Source organism: Amblyomma maculatum, chromosome 2 (assembly GCF_055883805.1).
Source record: "Amblyomma maculatum isolate TAMU_Amacu chromosome 2, ASM5588380v1, whole genome shotgun sequence".
NCBI classification, from domain to species: domain Eukaryota; kingdom Metazoa; phylum Arthropoda; class Arachnida; order Ixodida; family Ixodidae; genus Amblyomma; species Amblyomma maculatum.
In genome coordinates, this window is record NC_139345.1 from 152,308,898 (window position 1) to 152,329,951 (window position 21,054).

The 21,054-nt window shown below is 48.8% G+C and overlaps 1 protein-coding gene across 1 annotated transcript in view; it reads left to right on the top strand.

Moving 5' to 3' along the window:
* Nucleotides 1-404: 404 nt before the first annotated feature.
* The window catches only part of LOC146200191 (acidic phospholipase A2 PA4-like), a 92,625-nt gene continuing 71,975 nt past the window's right edge, over nucleotides 405-21,054 (top strand). Inside the window, exons 1-3 of the mRNA XM_084592289.1 lie at nucleotides 405-445; nucleotides 1,380-1,402; nucleotides 2,688-2,847. Of these exons, the coding sequence (XP_084448415.1) occupies nucleotides 405-445; nucleotides 1,380-1,402; nucleotides 2,688-2,847 (224 nt within the window). The remainder of the gene's footprint in view (nucleotides 446-1,379; nucleotides 1,403-2,687; nucleotides 2,848-21,054) is intronic.

Here is a 21,054-nt window from a genome sequence, read left to right on the forward strand (position 1 = left end):
ACAGTGTACGTGGTGGTACAGTAGCGAGGTGAGCGCCGGTACTGCTGCTGGTAGCCCGGCTTTGCAGCATAAGTGGTGGTACAATAGCGAGGTGAGCAGCGAAGGTTGCAAAACAACGAGATGTGCCCAGGATTGCCACACCGGTAGAAAACCAATGCCCGACGAACAGAAGTCCACCTTGGGAATATATAATCGCTATCAGGACCCATATGGACGGCATTAGACGTCAGGTTCACCTCTAAGTAGACTGGTGGCGGCTCGGTGTAGCGCACACGTGTTTCATGGTGCGATTGTGGAGTGTGACAACCTAGGCATTGTCGGGACTGCTAGTGCACATGGTACGGGCCCATTGTAGTCCGCTACATTGACAGAAAGGGGCTGAGGCTGAGGCAGCGGATACGTAGATGACTCTTCAATGGGACGGCCGGTTGGATCTTGCCAGCGGGTGAGCTCGTCGGGTACAATGTGGCGAATGGTAGTACCAATGTCACTGGTGGATGTGGATCGAATAGCTTCCACCGTAGGGACAGTAGCCAAGCGACCAAACTTGGGAGTAATTCTACGCATATCAGGTTCTCAAACGTGCTGCAATGCTCAATCACGTTCGACACCGATGTCAGGTTCTCTTTACTGATCAGGTAGAATAGAATAGAATAATGTTTATTTAACATCTTGAGGATGTTGGGTGCGCCGGCAAAAAGCCAGTGGAAAGGCATGACGAGGCCGACACACCCTACCGTTGTATTGCAGTGGTACATATTACTTTTACAAACAAGAACAAACATAAAACAACCGATTTTTTATTATCTATACATTTGTTCAGACTTTTTATTTAATTTTTGCAAGAGAGTGTAGCTCAGCATTTGGTAACCATAATTTGTTCGGATCTTAGGTACAAGCCGTCTGGGTGTCGTTCATGTAATGAATATTGCCTCTTTGCGTTGTTATCCTGACAGCTTTATCAGCAGGCAGTTGTTATTCTGAACACCGACTTCACACCGCCGCAAGAGTTAATTTTTATAAATTGTGGCGTGCGGATAATTCAAAGTTCATTGAAAATTGGTTCAGTGTGTCCAAGTCGGGGAAAATTCATATAATTTCTAACGGCTTTCTTTTTAAGGAGGTATACGCGGTTAATATTAGTAAAAGTCGTGGTACCGCACACTAAAAAGCAATACTTAACAACAGAAAAAAAACAAACCATTATGCAATATTTCTTTAATACGCTTCGGCATAAAATATTTCAATCGACACAAGATACAGGTAGGTGTAGATGCCCGCAGCGAAGCCTTGTAGCAAGTGGCCGACCTTTTATTCGTTCGACATACGAGGTGAAGCGACTTTGCAAAGCTTCAGGACCGCCTATGTACTGGGTGCAGGTCTCACGAGGAAGCTGAGCTCGGTGAGCCAGTGTCTGTTCTGCACATTTCTTTCCAGCGATGTCCCCGAAAAACTTGCTAAGCTGTTCTGCAAAACGCGTCCACGACGTGAAGGAGTCTTCATGGTTCTCGTACCACGTAAGCGCCGTGTTTGTGAGCGCGAACACCACGTTGGCTAGTTGGGCGGCCGCGTCCCATCTGTTATATCGGTTGACGCGTTGATAGTGCGTCAGTCATTCATCCACGCTTACAACGTTAATGCGGCCAGAAGGTGCTCGATGCTGACCTGGATGAGGCGTCTTCGTCCAGGGACCTTTCAGAACTACAAGGCGGCAAACCGACCAGGCGTCAACTGCAGCGAGGTCCAAGTGGTAGAGCCGTTCCTGATGAGGTCGGTTTTCACCCCGCACCTCCACCAAGTTGTTACGCTGAAAGTCTTCGTGGAAAACTTGGCGCCGGGAACACCGTGTCAGTAGTCAGTCGTCTCTGGCTCAGCGCGCCACTTCCTCCACTTTCATTCCTAGCGCATATTCATCTTCTTTGCAATCTGTTACAATATGTCCATCGAAACGAAATCGGGCAACCTAGCACAGAAACAGGCTGCTCTACTAATGTTATTGAGTGCCGCAGAGCTTCCTCACAGGTAGCGTATGAATAGCGAAGTGTATAATTATATCATCGCGTGCAGAAAGACGCCCCACTACGTCGTCCTAGAAAAATAGTGTGAAAAGGCGTAGTCAGTTTCTTTCGAAGTTGTGGGGCAGGGCTATGGGATAGATATTTCAATGATTGCTTCCTGAAAGCGAGAGCTTCGCTCGTAAAAAACTGATTCTCGATTGATACATGCGGTGTATGTGACTGTGCCTTGCGAGCGAATCCTATGCGAACACGTCCATACTTCTAAGTCAAAGTATCCAGGCTGTGCAGACAAAGGTAAAGTGGCAATACCGCTCCACTTTTGGAACGTTCAAGCAAATATTGGGAATGCATGTGATATGCCACAATATAAATATCGAACGCGCAATTGAAGACCTTAGCATATTGTAATAGCAGATCTACCAGGCTGACGAAATCAAGATTGAACAGCTTTGAACTCGGCACAGGGTACTGTGAGGCTCGCGTTAATTTGAATGCGAAGACATATTGAACACTATTCACTACAAACGCGGAAGTATTTTTAAGAGCGGAAGTTCTATAGCCAACTGAATCCACCCGAAGCTGAAATCTGTCGACGCGCCACATCTGAGATAAGTGTTTCACGTTTTCTGGATAACACAAGCCAATTGGACAAATATTTTATACACGCAGGAACAAAATGGTGCGGAGCTGGAAACATTGCGCAAAACTATGAAGACTTGGGAAAGCACCATGAAACCGATCGTTGCTGTCGAAGCCATGACTTTTCTAACTACAGCATACCAGGCTTCGGGTACAGATGTGGCATAAAAAACTGGAGGCCATACACAATGTAAGTTCAGTACTTTTTATTTAGCGAGTGGGATGATCAGACACCCCTCGCCAGGTGGCTTGGTGGCAGTGGTGACGGCACAATGTTCACTCGTTGCTTCTTTCTTGTATAGGTATGATACCTTCCTTATGCGCATTGCGTTCGCTCTGATGACCGCTTCTTGCTACTGCTACCTTGCCCACAAAGAGTCCTTTCTTATTGTTCAAATGCTCTGCACTGTTTTAGCCGACTTTTACTAAACGGTGATGTAGAAGAAAAACCAGGGCCGCATAAGAATATGTCTACTCGTTCCAAAACGAATGCTGCGGTCTCCGCACTTGATGGCTCTGCTGGTTCGCGTTCAGAGAGCCCTAAAAACGCTAGTGTTCAGTCTACGTTTTCTGAATTACTTAACAGTCAGAAGCAAACCGCACAGGACACCGCTGACATAAAACTACAGTTTTGTGCACGTTTTGAGCCCTTAGAGGTACGTGTGTCCGCCCTCGAATCACCTCATGGGTGGGAGCCCAGTTCAGCCTGTGAAGACCTATGTTCCCAGGTCTCTTCAACGGCTGGTGTTGTATCAGACTTATTGAATAAGACTGACGACTTGGAAAACCGATCGCGGCGCGACAACATTATCTTGTATGGTCTAACTGATGACGATGAAGAAAACAGAGACTACCTGTTGGCTAAAGTCTCTCAACTAATTGTTGACAAGCTGCAGATTTCATGTCCTAAATTGAACGGTGTCATAGGCTAAGTAGAGGTCGCAACCGACAAACGCGTCCTGTTATTCTTAAGCTTTTAGATTTCCGCGATAAAACTATTGTGTTGAAGAACGTCTCAAAACTGAAAAATTCAGACTCTTTTTAATAATGAAGACTTTTCCTTTAGAGTTCGTTCTATAAGACAAATTTTTGAAGGCATCGGCCGCTTTAATCAATAATGGTTCTACTGTTCGTCTACACTATGATCATGCCGTCATTGACAGCGTAAGATACAACTGGGATGATCAGAACAACTCTTTAGTTAGGGCAGATCCCACTACAGCTAACCATGTTCGTACCGCTCCGCTGTCTTCTACCATTTATTCACCTACTCATGATCAACACCAGTCATCGTCACCTACCCAGCGCTGACTGAGTGTGAATTCAGTTGAACCTCTTACCCTCCTGAATGTCAACGCAAGAAGCATTGTTAATAAATCTTCACATCTATTTGCTCTCATTGCTGTGTATTCTCCTCACGCTGTCTGCATTACCAAAACTTGATTGCATGAGGGGGTCTAGACGCAGAATTCACTCCACCAGGTTATGTCACATTTAGAGTTGATAGCCAAGTTGCAAAGGCGACGGCGTTTCCTTAGTTATCCGAGCTGACCTAAGGGTAACACCTTTACATAGTCCTGGTAATATCGAGTCTGCCTGGTGCAGACCAATTTCGGCTTAATTCTCTGTAGTAATGTGTGAATTTTATCGAGCTCCTGCTTCCAGTATTGATAACCTATACGGCCTCAATCAATTCATGTTTGAGAATTACTTTGGTTCAACTAATTTTATCTACATGGCCGATTTTAATGCACCGCACATTCACTGGCCATCTATGCAGTTTTATGGCACAGAAGCTAGCGTTTATAGGGAGCTACTAAACGTTTCATTAATCTTCGGGCTTACCAAAGTTATCAGTGATAATACTAGCAATGATGCTATTTTAGACCTAGTGTTCTTGCCTTCTGATTTATTTAGAAAAGGTTGCAAATTAAATCATCGACAGCATCTCTGATCATAAAGCCATTGTTATCTTAATTACGTGTGAAGTTGTTAAACCGCAGTATCATATTTTGCATATTTTCGTTATTTTAACAACGCAGATGACGTTTCAATTACCGACTATATGGCTGATTGCTTTGATAAATTCTAGACAATGAGTGCCGCAAACGATGTTGATGCCCTTTTCGATTCCTTCATGAAAAATTGTTAAAACATGAATCGATCGTTTTGTCCCCCTTAAAACAAAAAAAGAAAAATGCAAAGTTGCCTTGGATAAATCGTGATATTTTACACTTGTCCCGTCGTGTGAGAAGACTTAGACGTAAAAAATCGCTAAACAATCTAGAAAGTTTGATTCGTTTTAGTAAAGCAAAGCTAGAACTTAGCGCCGCCACAAAGTCTGTGAACGAATTCTTTTTTCGTGTTGAGCTGAAAAATCTTTTATTCTCAAATCCCATGAACCTTTGGTGTGCAGTTTTGTCCAAAACTACTGTATCTAATATATTCCTGAAAAATAATGAAGTACTACAGTGCCCTAACAAAATTTCTAACGCCTTCAACGCTTTTCGTCACTTTTCACGAATGATAATCAGATTTTACCATCGTTTGTTAGCATTTCCTCTTCAATCGCTAATGTCGATAGTTCTATAGAAGGTGTCCTGAATCTTGTACTAGGCTTGGACATCAAGAAGCATGCTGGTTCTGATGACATTCCGAATGTGTTTCTAGTCTGATCGTCTCAATGGACCGCTCACTACTTACATGTTGAAATGTAGATTGATTAGTTTGGTCGAATGTCTAGCGCTACTAGTAGTTCGGGCACAGCAGGATCGTATTGCCAGCCGCAGGGCACAGCTTCAGCGCGAGAGATGGGCGCCAGAGACAAGCGGTGGCGATGGCGATGCCGCCGAGTTTTCTCTTCTTTGTCGTCTTTACATTTCCCCCGCGTGAAGACGTCGCCATCCTGGCGACTCACGGGCAATAGACGACCAGAGGGTTGTAATACGGCTTGAGGCGGCTAACATGAACAACCTCGCGGCCGCAACGGCGGTGGTCGGAAGAGGGGGTGACTGGCTTGATTGCCTAGTTTACAGGGGATGTGCGTTCCAAGACGCGATAAGGTCCGTGGTATTGGATTTCTAGTTTGCTGGTGGCAGGAACGCATAGCCAAACGAAGCTGTCGGCCAGGAACGTCGGAGCAGGATTATCGCTATCATGCTGATCTTTGCGATAGCCTTGAGTGTTGGAGGTAAATGTGAGCGCTAGCTGACGGCATTCATCGGCCTTCTGTACAATATCTGACAAAGCACTGTGCTCAGTTGCATCTGGATGGTATGGCAAAATTGTGTCCAGAGTACAAGATGGTTCATGGCCGGATAAGAGCAAGAAGGGCGAAAAACCAGTTGTTGCTTGGGTGGTAGTGTTGTACGTGAACGTTACGATTGCCAGTAAGTACCTGGTGCTAGTTTGAGCTCCCAGATTCAGATGTAAGATGCGTTGCGAACGTGTCCCCAAGCGTACTGTTAAAGCGTTCCGTGAGGCCGTTTGTTTGCGGGTGTTACGTGGTTGTAGCCCGATGTATCGATTTGCAAGGCGACAGGAGCTCTTGGACTGCTTCGGAAAGAAAGACACGACCTCTATCACTCAGTAGCTCGCAAAGAGCGCCGTGTCGAAGAATCAAGTGGTGCAGAAGAAAATGGGCTACCTCTTGGGCTGTCGCTGCGGGAAGTGCAGCAGTCTCCGCTTAACGCGTCAAGTGGTCGACAGTGACGATGCTCCATCCATTACCAGCGGCACTGTATGGTAGCGGATTCTCACAGGATCAAACGGGCGAGCTTGACACGGTAAAGGCTGGAGAGGGTCAGCGGGGTGGCGAGAAATCTTGCGTTCTTGACAGCCGGTACAAGAGCGAATGTAGCGGCGTACAAAATTGTACATTCCCCGCCAGTAGTACCTCTGACGAATTCGATCATAGGTATTCAGGACGCCAGTATGAGCGCTTTGTGGGTCTGTATGATGGTGGGCACAAACCGCGGAGCGGAGGGGGCGCGGAATGACACGAAGCCATTTCCTGTCGTCTGAGTTGTAGTTCCTTTGGTAGAGGAGGCCGTCCCGAATGGTGAAATAGGAGGCCTGTCGGCGAATTCCCCGAGGATGCGTAGCCGCGGAAGTAGTGTCAGGGCTATCTAACAGCTTAGAAACCCAAGGATCTTGTCGTTGCTCGAAAGACATATCCTCAATCGTGAGTGCTGTCAAGGACGATGGAGGGGACGATGAGTCCGGCGGGCGCACCGGTGACCGAGATAGAGCGTCGGCGTTTGACTGCTTGTGGCCAGAGCGGTAAACTACACGGATGTTGTATTCCTGAGGCCTGAGAGCTCAGCGCCCGAGACGGCCAGACGGATCCTTGAGAGACGCGAGCCAGCAGAGAGCGTTGTGATCTGTAACTACCTCGCAGGTGTGGCCGTAAAAGTAAGGACGGAACTTCGTTATAGCCCACACGATTGCTAAGCACTTTTTTTCGGTAACGGAGTAGTTGGACTCGGCTTTGGTAAGAGCACAGTTTGCGTATGCGACGACGCATTCAAAGAAGCCAGGCTTGCGCTGCGCGAGGACAGCGCCGAGGCCGACACCACTGGCATCGGTGTGAAGTTCTGTAGGAGCAGTAGGGTTGTAATGGCGAATGATGGGAGGTGACGTCAGAACATTGCGCAGGTTCGCGAATGCATCATCGCAGGCTTGTTACCAAGAGGAGACGTTAGGGGTGCCTTTCAAGAGCTGTGTAAGTGGGGCTATGATGGTTGCGAAATTCCGAAAAAAAAAACGACGAAAGTGCGAGCAGAGGCCCACAAAGCTTCGTAGTTGTTTCGAAGTGGTCGGTTTCGGAAAGTCAGCAACGGTGCGAGCTTCTCAGTATCAGGCAGAACTCCATATATGACACAACATGCCTGAGTATTAGCTGGCAAGCACCGAAGCGGCACCGTTTGAGGTTCAGTTGAAGACCGGCGCGGGTTAGGCAGGTGAAGACCTGGCGAAGCCGATTCAGATGGGTCAGGAAGCCGGTTGAAAAGATGACGATATCATCGAGGTAGCATAAACAGATGTTACATTTCAGGCCGCGCAGCACGTTGTCCATAATTCTTTCAAATGTGACTGGGGCGTTACAGACTCCGAATGGCATAACATTAAATTCGTAAAGTCTATCTGGAGTAATAAAGGCGGTCTTAGCACGATCCGCCTCTGCCATGGGCATCTGGCAATACTCGGATCGCTAATCGAGTGAGGAAAAAAATTCTGCGCCTTGCAAGCAGTTGAGGGCATCGTCTATTCGTGGGAGGGGTACACATCACGACGATTAATTTTGTTGAGGCAACGAATATCAACACGCAATCGTGTTGAGCCATCCTCCTTCTTAACTAGGACCACATGAGGTGACCATGGACTACAGGATTCTCTAATTACTCCGCGTTGCAGTATGTCATCGACTTGCTGGGCAATAACACGGCGGTCAGTTGGGGACACACGATACGGCCGCTGATGGAGAGGTGGGTGAGCGCCAGTGTCGATGAGGTGCGAAACCGTCGTCGTGCCGCCCAAGGAAGATTTCGGGATGTCGAACGAGGAGCGGAATTGGTGTAGAAGATCAAGAAGTTGCTCCCGGCGGCGCGGCTCTAGAGCGCTGTCCACCGAATGGTCCAAAAGGTCCCGCTGTAGCGGATCGGAAGCCACACGAGTGGGAATCACGGCGTCAACTTGGCACACAGGTAATGACATATCATCAAAGGCGAACAGAAGATTCACGGACTCGATGCGGCTGAGACACTCCCCTTCGATGAACAAAGCAGGAGACGTAAGAGGATTGGCTACCAGAAGTGTGCAAGAGCCGTTGTTCATGTTAAGGACGGCAAACGGCAGCGGTAAGTAGCGGCGGTGGCAGACAACGCAAGTTGGGCACAAAGAGGACTGTCATGCCGGTGGTAAAAGAGGCAGTGAAATGAGCCAGAACAGCGCTAACGGGTAATATGGTTGTGTCATGAACTACGAGAAGTTTGGGTTCGGAACGAGGACACGGCTCGTGGAGCAGGGCATCAGACGGTGCATCACTTGGTACAATGAGCTCGACTTGAGGACTGGCGCAGTCAATGACACCATGATGCGGGGCAGGAAATCCCAGCCTGAAATTACGTCATGAGAACATGTGGGGAGAACGACGAATTCGACGATGTAGAAGGCTGCAGCAATGACGAACAGCTGTCGGCTGTATACTGGGAGCGGATGCGATACTAAGCGATAGTCCCTCGAGAGGCATAGTCACCTTTGGGATAGAGCGGCAGAGGTTTTGGCTGATAATTGATACAGCGGCACCGGTGCCAAAGAGCGCAAGAGTATATGAACACCTTCAACGATGACAGCAGTAACATTCGCGGGATTAAGACGAGGACTTTAAAATTTTGTCGAATACGAAGTTCTTGCCTCGAGAACTGCGGCGGTTAGTTTTCCGGCTGAGTAGCGGGTCGTCGGTGCATTGGCGAAATCGAGCGGCGAGGTGGTGATAGCGAACGACGAGGAAGGAGTCCGGAGCATCAGGGGGTGCTGTTGGAGGATCCGATGGGACAAGGAACTGGGGGGCCAAATAAGGTAGCGCAGGCCGTGCAACAAAGGCCATATTTAAGCGGCAGTAGCGTGTAGTGTGCCCAGGGATACTACAGTGGTAGAAATTAGGCCGGTTGTCTGAAGTGCGCCATGGGGATGTTGTCTGAAGCAGGGCGGGAGCAAAAGCTGTTGGTGCCGAACGCATAGGGGGCGAAGCATAAGCATGTGCTGGCCCAGGAGGCGGACTTGAAAAGACTTCGGCTTACGTGCGACGCAGTACCTGAGGAGGAGTCGGCGCGAATGCTGAAGCGTAGCTCAGTGGCCCAACGCCAAACGATGAAATTGCGGGCGCGGAGATAGGCATTGAGGGTGCGACCGGAGCTGATTGAGGAGCAGGATTAGGGACGACTTCAGAGACATGCCGCTGGATTTCATGGCGAAGCTCCGGAACAAGGCCAGTTGGTGACGACTCCTTAACATATGGCTGCAGCGACAGTTGTCGCGGGACCTCCTGGCGTACAAAATCCTTGATGTCTTCGGAGAGGTTAGATGACTCCCTCTCCGCGGCTAGTCTTGCGAGCGAAGCGTGAGGCTGGCGAATCCAAACACGCTCCTTGCGGAGCTCGTCATAGCTTTGACAGAGGTCGTAGATTTCTTTGACCGTAGTGGGGCCTTTGGCGGTGAGCATATCGAATGCAATGTCATCAATTCGTGTGAGGACATGACGTATCTTAACGGTCTCGGTCATGGTCGGGTCAACGCGGCGACAAAAATCAAGAATGTCTAGAATGTAACTGATGAACGTTTTACCGGTCATCAGCACTCGCGACCAAATACTCTGTTCCGCGCAAAGATTTCATACGGCGGGGCGACCAAAGAGATCAGAAAATTTGGTTTTGAAATTAGCCCAGGTGGTAAAGTCCGACTCGTGGTTTCGAAACCACAGATTAGCTACGTCGCTCAAATAAAAGGTGACATTGTTGAGCTTATGATTGTCGTTCCAGTTATTGAGACGGCTGATCCGTTCGTAAGCGGACAGCCAATCGTCGACGTCGTCATCGCTGCTTCCACTGAAGGTAGCGGGGCCCCGTTGGCGAAGGGCTGCTGTGCAGGTAACGAGCGGAGCTAGGTGCAATGAAGTCGGCTCCATCATTGGGGTAGTCAACGTTTTACTGCGAAGTTCCAGGACTAGACGGGTACAGGGAACCTCAGATTGACCTCCACTAAGTGAAATATGGATTTAACAGTTTGGTCGAACGTCTAGCGCTACCAGTAGTTCGGGCACAGCCGGATCGAATTGCCAATCGCAGGGCACAGCTTCAGCGCGAGAGATGGGCGCCGGAGACAAGCGATGGCGATGGTGATGCCGCAGCGTTCTTATCATCGTCTTCTTTACAATATTATATTCAGTAAATCTCTGAATTCGAGTACTGTTCCTGCCTCTTAGAAGCTGGCGAAAGTGTTTCCTTTATTCAAATCTGGTGACAAACATCTTTGCAAATGCAGCCTCATTTCGCTAACGTCATCGTCGTGCAGGATGTTAGAACATAGTTACAAACATATTACAGAGTTTATGGAAACAAATAACATCTTACTTAACGTTAAGCATGAATTTCGAGGGGGTGTTGGACGTTAAAACAATTATCTGAATTTGTATATGGCATTTCTTCTAGCCTAAATTCTGGTAACCAAATTGAAGCTATATGTATTGACTTCTCTAAAGATTTTGACACCGTGATCCATTCAAAGCTCCTGCACAAACTAAACCTTGTATTAAAAAATTCAACCTTGATTAACTGGATGTTTAACTTTCTTTCTGGCCGCTCTGAATATGTGGCATACAATTCTGGTGAATCCAGTGTCGTCCCAGTCTCTTCTGGTGTGTTACAAGTATCCGTCTTAGGCCCCTTACTTTTCTTGCTTTATATGAACGACCTTCCCAAGAAGGTCAAATCAAAAATCCTCAAATATGCCGACGATTGTATCCTATACAGCGCCATCCATTTCTTTGAGGATCGTTAACGAATCACTTGTTGCATTTTCAGAATGGTGCGATAAAGGGCATATGCGTATAAATTTTTGTAGGTCTGTATTATCACGGTTAGCAGTTCCCAGGTAAATAGGGAGGCAGATGAGATAACTAAAAAACTAGAAAAAGAGAATCGAGAGCTCAAGAGCATGCTCAGCACGCTCACTGCAGAGATTCAAAATTTAAGAATGGAAAAGAGTACCCCCCCCCTCCTCCACCGAGGAACCAACTGGTACCCCAAAAACAGGTACAGGAACAGATGCCCTCTTCCCCGCCTACAAAGGTTGTAGTCGCGCGCCCTGAGCCGAGGGATAATGACGAGGAGAAAATGATTACTGAAACAATCAGGCCACCCCCGCAAAAACGTAAAGGGGACGAGACGGATCGGCTGGTGGCATTGGAAAGGAGACTGGACGCTAAATACGAAGCAAGATTTGAAAGAATCGAGACCCTCCTCACCCAATTAATGGGTGCGGTAAATCAAATGCAGACGCAATTCACCGCGATGCAGAACGCCTTTACCGAGAGGCTAACTACATTAGAAAAGACTGTGACCCAAATTCAACAAAATGGACAGGCGCAGTAAAAACGAAGACTCTCTGGTGTGGCAGTGGGACTGCCGCGGCTTCCAACGAAAGCGAGCGCTCTTGCAACAGCACTTAGAGCAGAGCGCAGAAAAACCTTTAGCTATAGCGCTTCAAGAAACAGGAAAAGGGCTACCAAAATTATCGGGATATCAGGCGTTCCACGGTGACCGGGGAGAAAAATCCCGCGTCTCCACGCTAGTTAAAAGACACATAGCGGTAGTCGAGCATGAGGTCAACTCGCGAGACATCGAAGCTGTATTAATAGAAATTATCACTGGTCGCAAGGAAGAGGCTAGTCTCTTCATCTTAAATGTGTACAGCACCCCCCAGCAGAGAAAGGTACGTTTCCGCGCCCTCTTCCGCAAAGCGGTCAAAACAGCAGGAAGCAATACTCTTATAATTCTAGGAGACTTCAATGCCGCCCACCAAGAATGGGGCTACAATAGACACGACCCCAAGGGTAGGCAACTGTGGGAGGACATACATGAGCTCGGCCTCACCCTGCTGACGGACCCTAGCTGTCCGTCCAGGATGGGAAACAGCGTCTGTGCAGACACCACACCGGACCTTACCCTAGGAAAAAACACGGGAGACGCAGTCTGGAAAAACACAGCTCAAAATTTGGGCAGCGACCACTTTGTTCTGGCTCTCACCCTCAGCAAGGGCGTCAAAACGCGTCGCCTCAAAAAACCAAAAATCACCGATTGGGACAGGTTTAGGCAAATCAGAGAAAACTGCGAATCGGGAGATGAAATCCAAAACATAGAGCAATGGGAAGAGACGCTTAAGAAACAAGTAGAGAAAGCAACCACGACCCTACGGGAGGACGATGCGCCGGTGACGGTTGACAATAAACTCCATATGTGGGAAGCAAAATGCGGCATGGAGAGGCGTCTCCGGTCGCAAAGATGGAACAGGAACCTTAGGCGAAGGATAGCAAGATATAACAAAGAGATTGAAGATTACGCAGTAAAACTTTGCGAACAAAACTGGTGTAGTAGGTGTGACGAGATGGAAGGGAACATGAGCCTACTCAGACACTTACTTGATCCTGACAATTCGAAAACTCAATTGGGCATAAGACTGACGAAACCCAGACACGCGTTCGAGGGCACGGACGGGGAACTCATGGCGAAACTAATTAACATATACGTAGGCGACGCACAAACCTTGCCCCTGCCGGATTACGAAGGACCCTTAAACGAGGCCCTAGACGCGCCGATCACGGAGGCGGAGGTTCGCGCCGAAATATTAGGCCTAAAAACAAATTCGGCTCCCGGCCCAGACGGAATCACAAACAAGGTTCTCCGAAATTTGGACGATAATTCCATCCGCGCGCTCACCAAATACATGAGAATCGTATGGGACAGAGGCCGCCTCCCACAACAGTGGAAGACGGCAAACGTAATTTTGATACCGAAGCCAGGCAAACCCCCTAAACTAGAGAACTTACGACCAATCTCTCTAACATCCTGTATAGAGAAATTAATGGAGCGGGTAGTCGAAACGCGACTAACGCGTTTCATGGAGCTTGACGACCTGTGGCCGCACGAAATGGTTGGGTTCCGGCCCGGCCTGTGCACACAGGCCGGGCCGGAACCCATGGTTTGATGGGCAAGTGATTCCATGGATTGATGGGCAAGTGATTCCAAGGTGCATGAAATCAAGTATGAGTATCGAAAATATCCCAGGTAGCACAAATTGGGCTGTGACGTGAGGGCCCGCGTTGGGCCCGTGGAGGCAGTCCATACGGGCCCCATGCGGGATTTGCAATACGTACCCAGAGGGGGCCCGCGTGCGCTGCCCAATTTTGCCGCGATTGGTCCCAATGTGCATCCATGTGGGCAGCACAAGTAGGGCTGCCCGCATTCAGCCCAGATAGCCGAATGCGGGCAGCATACCGGAATCAATTATGGGTCCTACGTTTGTGCAGGCAGTGCCGCCCTATTAATCAAGGTTTTGATTATTAAGTCGATTAATCCCTCCAATACCCGATTTGTACCGGCGCGGGCTTTGCAAAGGCCAGTCCGTTTCGGGCTGGCCCACGGGCAGCCTCATGGGTTGAATCTGGCACTTTCGTGGCTGGAGTGTGAAACATTGAGCACTATTTAATTACCTTGTATTCGACACTCAGTAACATAACAAAAATTGATTCCCAACAGTACAATATTATGGGCTGGTCCACATCATCCTCTAAATTTTGGTCCGAATATTTATTTCGGTGTTGTGCGGAATAATAATGGCGCAGGAAAAAGTTTGAGGTAGTTCGGTACATACTCTTAAAGCGGCACAGTTACTGCTGCATATTTTCTGCCAATACTGTATAAATAACGTAATTAACTTTTTAAACTAAAATTAGATAGTCTTTATTCATGGCATTGATATGCATCAAATAGTTATGTGAAAAATCCAGAAGACGCAATTAGCGGCCGGTTTAAGATGAATTACATAAATAAAATGGTGCCTGAAAGATAGGGTGAAGGCGTTTCAGAGCGGTAAGCCCGTCTATGGCCAAATAGGGGCCCACTACTGCCTTTCATGGGCAGCCCCAACTTGGCTTATCGTATTTTTTACCGTATGTTGTACGAATATATGTTGCATTTGCCCGCAATTAATCCAAGAAATACCCGCGTGGGCACCATGGAGGCATGCCCGCTTTTCAGCCCGCATGCAAACCACGCGGGACCTATTCAGTTTTTGAGTGCGCAGCCCCATTTGGGCTATCCCGTCTACTATTCACTTTAGGCCCACATTTGCGCATCAGATGTGCCCTATAAAGTACCCTGCAAGAGACCGATGCGGGCAGAAGCCGTAAGGAGCACTTTCCTGCCCGGCTACAAGCCATGCGGAAATAATCTAGGTTTTTGATGGGAAGCCCTTTTGGTACAGCCCAGGAATTTTCTCCATGAAGCCTGCATTTCCGTTTGACCATCCCTCACGAACCCCTCAAAGGTAGGCAATGCGCTGGCATACCCGTATTTAGCCCCGCCGTGGCCCATGAGGAACCTATTGCGCTTTTGAGTGGGCAGCCCCAATTAGATTAGCCCAGGCTTTTTCTACACCAAGCCTAAAATTTTTTTGCATTGGCCCTACAATTCTCCAAGTGGGACCCTTGAGGGCAAGATGTGGGAATATGTACTTAGTTAGCCCTTTCCAAGCCTATATGATGCCCAGGTGATAAAAGCAGGGACAAGTCAAATTTGGGCTTGCCCGCTTGTCCCTAAAGGGGGCCCTCATGGCTGTTAGCATGGTTATCTGAGCCCAACTTGCCCATACGGGCTCCAGGTGGGCCACGTAATGTGTGCTGCTTGACATGCTGCATCAACTGAACATCACCAAACTCTCCCATGCGCGGGGAGCAAGGAGGTATCTTTTTTCATGCTCGATTTAAAGTTAGCAGGAAAGTCTCAGTGAGATGAAGTAGAATTGCAAGCTTATCTAAAGACTAATCTGAGAATGCACTTTATTCCTGGGAAAACGTTTTTGCTTTAGCCAATGACAAATGTCCTGATTGGAACCGCTACACGCGCAAGCGAGAATAACAAATTCCGTGGCTTGTAGAATCAGTATAGAGCGTTGTGTCCTCAGGTTAAGCTGCTGAAGCATGAGTCCTAATTGTTATGGCGATGACTCTCCGCACCCGTATGTGGCTATAGTACACTACGGCACGGCCTATGTTTTACCATAGAAATATAGCAACAACTTTTATCTGTCATCAGTGTATACACGATAGCGAAGGGCTGGAGGAAACACTGCCCTGGCGCTCTGATGTTGCCTCAAGCGGGGGTAGGACACTCCGAATAGTTTCGGTTTTAAAAAAAACCTCAGATCACTTGGCGACTGAAGAAAACTGATGTTTTTCAAGGATTGTCTTCGGATTTATGCATGGGGCACGTTGAAAGGCGGCGGTGGCCAAGTTGTCTGAACCACCGGCATCGCGAAGTGCTCCTTTTTCGCAGGAGGTGGTTCTATTCGCGCTCGAAGACGAAGTTGTTTTGCAACGTTTGATTAGGCTTTCCTCCTGCAGCTACGAAATGAATAGGCTCTAGCGTCCTAAATGAGAGAAAATGAGCTTTTAATGGAGTTTCCTGCCCTAACTGAAATCTCTACTTTGGCGAACGCGAACCAGCAGTAAGGATATCAAAATCAGTGAGTGCGAACATAAACAATGCAATTCAGTTAAACAGCAAAGAAAGGTCCACAAACAACAAGAACATGAACATATGACACCCCAGCATTCAATGCATGATTTTGACTAATTTAATAAAACGATTCGTCCTTCACACTATACTACAATAGCTTTGAAACATTCGGGAGCAATTTCTCTAAGACCTCATCGTTTTGCTGAGAGCAAGCTGTAAGCCGTATCGTCGAAAACACTTGAGATTCAGCCAGCTGTGGCACGCCGCCGCACAACTTCTAACTGCTTAAAATAAAAGCAATATTCACTTAAAAGAGCCGTACTTAATTTTGTACATATTTGCACAATGCAGATGAACTTTGACCACTATCTTGCCTCCGTTGCTATAAAAAACTACTTGTGGACGCTTAGCTGTAAACAAAACATCTCAAAGGTTCCTCGTTTATCGCTCCCTCCCCCCCCCTCCCCCTTGCTTATCAAAAGAACTGACGGAAGTATATTGACTGCTTTCATTATTCCATTCAATGTTTAGCTGTAAATATCTGACACAGTTCGGAAATAATTTGTGCGAGCTAAAAATATGTAAAAATGTGAATATATAAAAATATATATGATTGTGTGTTTGGCCAGCTCAAGTTTATTACCTCGTGGCCCATACTGCGTCATTTCCGCTATACAGCGCCTACTGAACTCTGCACTGACGCCAGAGGCATCGGCGTGGGTGCTGTGCTCATACAGTGGCATGGCGGAAATCAATACGTTGTCGCTTACACAAGCCGCGCCCTCAGCAAGTCTGAACGCAATTATACCGTGACAGAGCAAGAGTATCTTGCGATTGTTTTCAGCGTACAGCGGTTTCGCTCGTACCTTTATGGACGTGCCTTTGCAGCCATCAGCGATCATCCGCTTCCCTCAACGAGTGAATCTGCGCCACGCCTGCGGTCGAGGGCATAACGCTTTCAGGAGTTAACTTTACACTACCGTAGAAATCTGACCGCCAACACGCCGACGCTGACTGCCTCTCGCGGTGGCCCCTCCCGACTACTCTTTGCAATGGCAACTTTAACAACTATTTTGGCGCCGTTGCTTTACAATTTCCAAATCTTGCCACTTTCCAGCGAGATTAGCGTAAAGATGAAGACTTGACGTCGCTTTTTGATAAAGCTCGTGATCCGACATCTGCGAACATCGACATCGATAATTACCTTCCGACTTGCTGAGGGGGCGACTTGCGCAAGCAACAACGTGTTTATTCCCGCCATGCCATTATATGAGCACAGCACCCACGCCGATGCCGCTACGATATCGCATTAGCGATGGTTTGCTTTTCCGAAAACATGACACTTCTGGCGGCTTTTGTTGCGAAAGCAACATTACGCCAGGTTTCAGCTCGTCGCGTATGCCGTGCAGCGACCAGGAATGACCTTGAACAGCCACAAGACGATGAAGACGAAGAAGACAAAGACGAAGAAGAAGAAGAAGATTGCGACACTGCCGCCATCCCTTCCGCCTCCGCCACTGACGACTCTTTCTTCTTCACGCCGTAGTCCTCCGTCATGGCCCGCCGCTTGTCATTATTAGTTACCGTGGCGGCCAGTGTACGGCATATGTTGTGGAATAGTTTCTGCGCTTTTGTTCTTACTAATTTCGGCACTATAAAAATAACGGCTTCAGGGGATAGTTGGTGCTCCATAGTATTCATAAATGTGGCGCAACAAACACAAACACAAGAGAAGATACAAACACACGTGCGCGTGTGTTGTGTATCTTCTCTTGTGTTTGTGTTTGTTGGCCCGATTTCTGAATACTCCGGCACTCTACACCGTTCCACCCTGAGACAAATGGCCTCTTCGAATGCACAAACCGGACACTGACGAACATGGTTGCGATGTGTATCCGCTCTCATTATAAGAACAGGCATGACGTGCTTCCCTTCATTACATATGCTTATCACACCTTGATGTATGAAAGAACTTCTTATAGCCCATTTTTTTCTTATCAATGCATGTCCGCATCGAAGTTCTCTTGACAGCATCTTACCGCTCTCTCTCGACATCGAGCCTTCGGTTTCCAGCACAGTCTGCTGTGCTGAAGAGGCTCGTTGGCTCGCCCGGTTTGCACACTCTGACCTTGCAGGACCGCACAAAGCAGCACTACAGTCGTCGGCATCAGGATGTCTGTTACCTTATCGGATGCTTAATATGGCTCTGGACGCCTCTTCGCAAGTGTGGTTAGTCCCAGAAGCTGCCGTGTCACTACACAGACTCATTTATTGTGCTCGCGCGGATCAATGACTTGAACTAAGTGGTGTCTCGCCGCCCATCTCCGGAAACACGAGTTGTGCATGGCGCAGCTAGCGAGCAACTGTCTCTGACCTCGGGGCCGTCGGTGTAAACGAGGAGGTGCTGTTGGAATTCCTCGTAGATGACGGCTCCTGTAGCCGCTGCACTGCACAGAGCGATGTGGTGCGTTTCCCTGCGATGCTGACGATACCTCGCTGAACCCCCGTAGCAGCGGGCCAGGGCGAGCACAGGTGGCGTTACATTGGTGAGCTGCTCGCATTCGAGCAGCGCCGCTCCCATGCGCGAGTGGCACATCGTCGCAGCCGATGTAATAGCGGGCCGCCGTCCGCTGCGCGCTGTAGGCGATCTATGTGTCGGAGCGCCCGCTGCGTGGCCTGAACTTGTAATGGCAACGAGCGGCTACAATCCCTGCCCTGCAACTGCACAGACTTCTGCACCTGTCATTCCTGGGTTCTTCCACCACGGCGGAGCTGCTGAGCCTACGCCTAGGGCTGGATCTACTACTTGAACTGACACCGCCGCCATCCCGGTGTGCCGTGCTATGCGACTCCCGCGCCGCCCTCAGCCGCCTTTGAATCACCGCAGCAGATGAACTCCCTCCTAGCGACGAGAAACTCGCTTTAGAGGACGGGCGTGCGGTAATCGACGACTACCTCCGCACGCAGCACCTCGAACTACGCATCGCGAGAGGATAGCGCATTCACAGTGTCATCGGCCGCTCGTTGACTCGGTTGCAACGTGCAATGATTCTGCGTGCATGCATTGGATGTGTGTGGGCTGGGGAACACCGGATGCGCCCCGGACTTGCCACCAGTGACGTGTGTGACGTCAGTGGTGCAGTAGAAACTCTCAAACATCTTGTACTCCACTGCGCCGCTTTAGCCGAACCGCGGCGTGAGTTGCTGGCGGCATACAGAGCGCAGGGGGTAATTCCGGACAGCGTAGCTGTGCTCCTGTGGTTGCCGGGCAGTGCGCGAGTCCGCGAGTGAACACACGTGAGCCTGTGTGAATATATCGAACAGGCGGACTTGATGACCCGCCTATTTCACATCGCCGGATAGTGCGCGCTGTCACAGATCGCTCCGCGTATGTCATTCTGGACGATTACGGTTGATCGTCCCATGTCGGCCGTCAATGCTTTTTAAAGTGTGCACCTCTGGGCGTCGTAAACACTTACATGAACGCAGAGCTAGTGCGGAGGCCCGTCCGATGTGCCGAGTGTTTAGTCACCTAAGACATTTGCGGGTGGGCCTCAAGCAAACTACTGTATATTGTTCTATAGTGTATATATATTTTAATTTTTACCTACCATTTCCTTTCTCCCTATCGCTCACCACTTTTATTTCCGCCACCCAGTTCAGGGGCTTCGGATATCAGATAGCAGATACCGGGGCTGGCAAGAGAGAGAGAGAGAGAAATAACATTTATTGCAGCCGTCAAAAGGTTGGTGAGGATCCGAGGCGAAGCTTTGTCCCAACCATGTCCTCCCCCTCAGCCGTCGACCTGGATCCCTTGGATCTGAGCAGCGGCCAGAGCAAGACGGATGACTTCTCGTTGCCCTTTTTCGTCCTGCTTGAGAAGTAGTGCCTCCCAGAACTCATCATTTCTGTCAGGTTCTCCAAATCTAGGACACGTCCATATCATATGGATCATGTCCGCTATGCCATCGCAGCGCTTGCACCTGGGGCTAAAAATTTCCGGGTGCCACTTGCTGTAAAGCTGGGTGTTCGGGAATACTCCAGTCTGTAGCTCACGCCCCATAACCTCCTCGCTTTTGGTGAGTTGCTTACACGCTGACTAATTTGTTATGATTTAGGATATCTTGGTAGGTGTTAAGGTCATCGTCGAACTGCAGGGGCTCCTCATCGCGCAAGGGGTACGGGGTTGCGCATAAGTCGTCACTGGGATCCCGGAATGTAGCTAATACTCGGGGCAGTACGCGCGCTTCCTCGTTCCCCCTCAACTCCAGGTGCGCCAGTGTCCAAATGAGCGCGACCTGCTCTGCCGGTGGTGGACGACTGGCCAACACTCTTGCTGCTATGGCCGAAGTGCGGCCCGCGTCAAAGTTTCTAATCGCTGATTTCGAGTCTGTAACTATAATTTTGACCTGCTGTTGTGTTAGAGCTAGCGCGATGGCCACCTCTTCCGCCTCCGTTGTGGTCGAATTTCTGGTGCTGCAGCAAACTACCGAGCCCCCGTCTTCTCTAGTTGCTACTGAAACACGTCCCCTACCGTTCGCGCATTGTGCGGCATCTGTATATAAGACGTCCTGTCTTCCCTCAAAACGGGCTTGCAGCGCTGTTGCTCTATCACTCCTTCGACTCTCATGGTAAACGGGGTGCATATTTTTGTGGATCGGAGGTATTTTTAATTTGCCCTAACCTGTCTAGGTACTTTTTCTGTACGTCTGGAGCATGCTTGCGGCTCATACCCCAGTTTTTCCAAAATGCTCCGAACAGTACGACTGCACAACAGTCTCTGGTATTGTGAAGTCCTTGCAGCTTCAATGAGCTCTTCGAGGGTATTGGAGACCCCTAGTCTCATAATCTTGTTTGTCGATGTATTGGGTGGTAAACCTAGTGCCATTTTTATCCCTTTACGAATGAGAACGTCACGTTTCTTCTTTTCTGCCTTGTGAATCCGTAAATACGGCGCCACGTAGACTATCCTACTGATTATAAAAGACTGGACTAGCCTAAGGAGGTTAGCTTCTTTCATGCCCGCATGTTTGTTTGCGATCCGCTTCAGGAGTCTACAGGTTTGACTGGTGCTAGCGTCTAGCCTCTATATCGTTTCCGAGTTC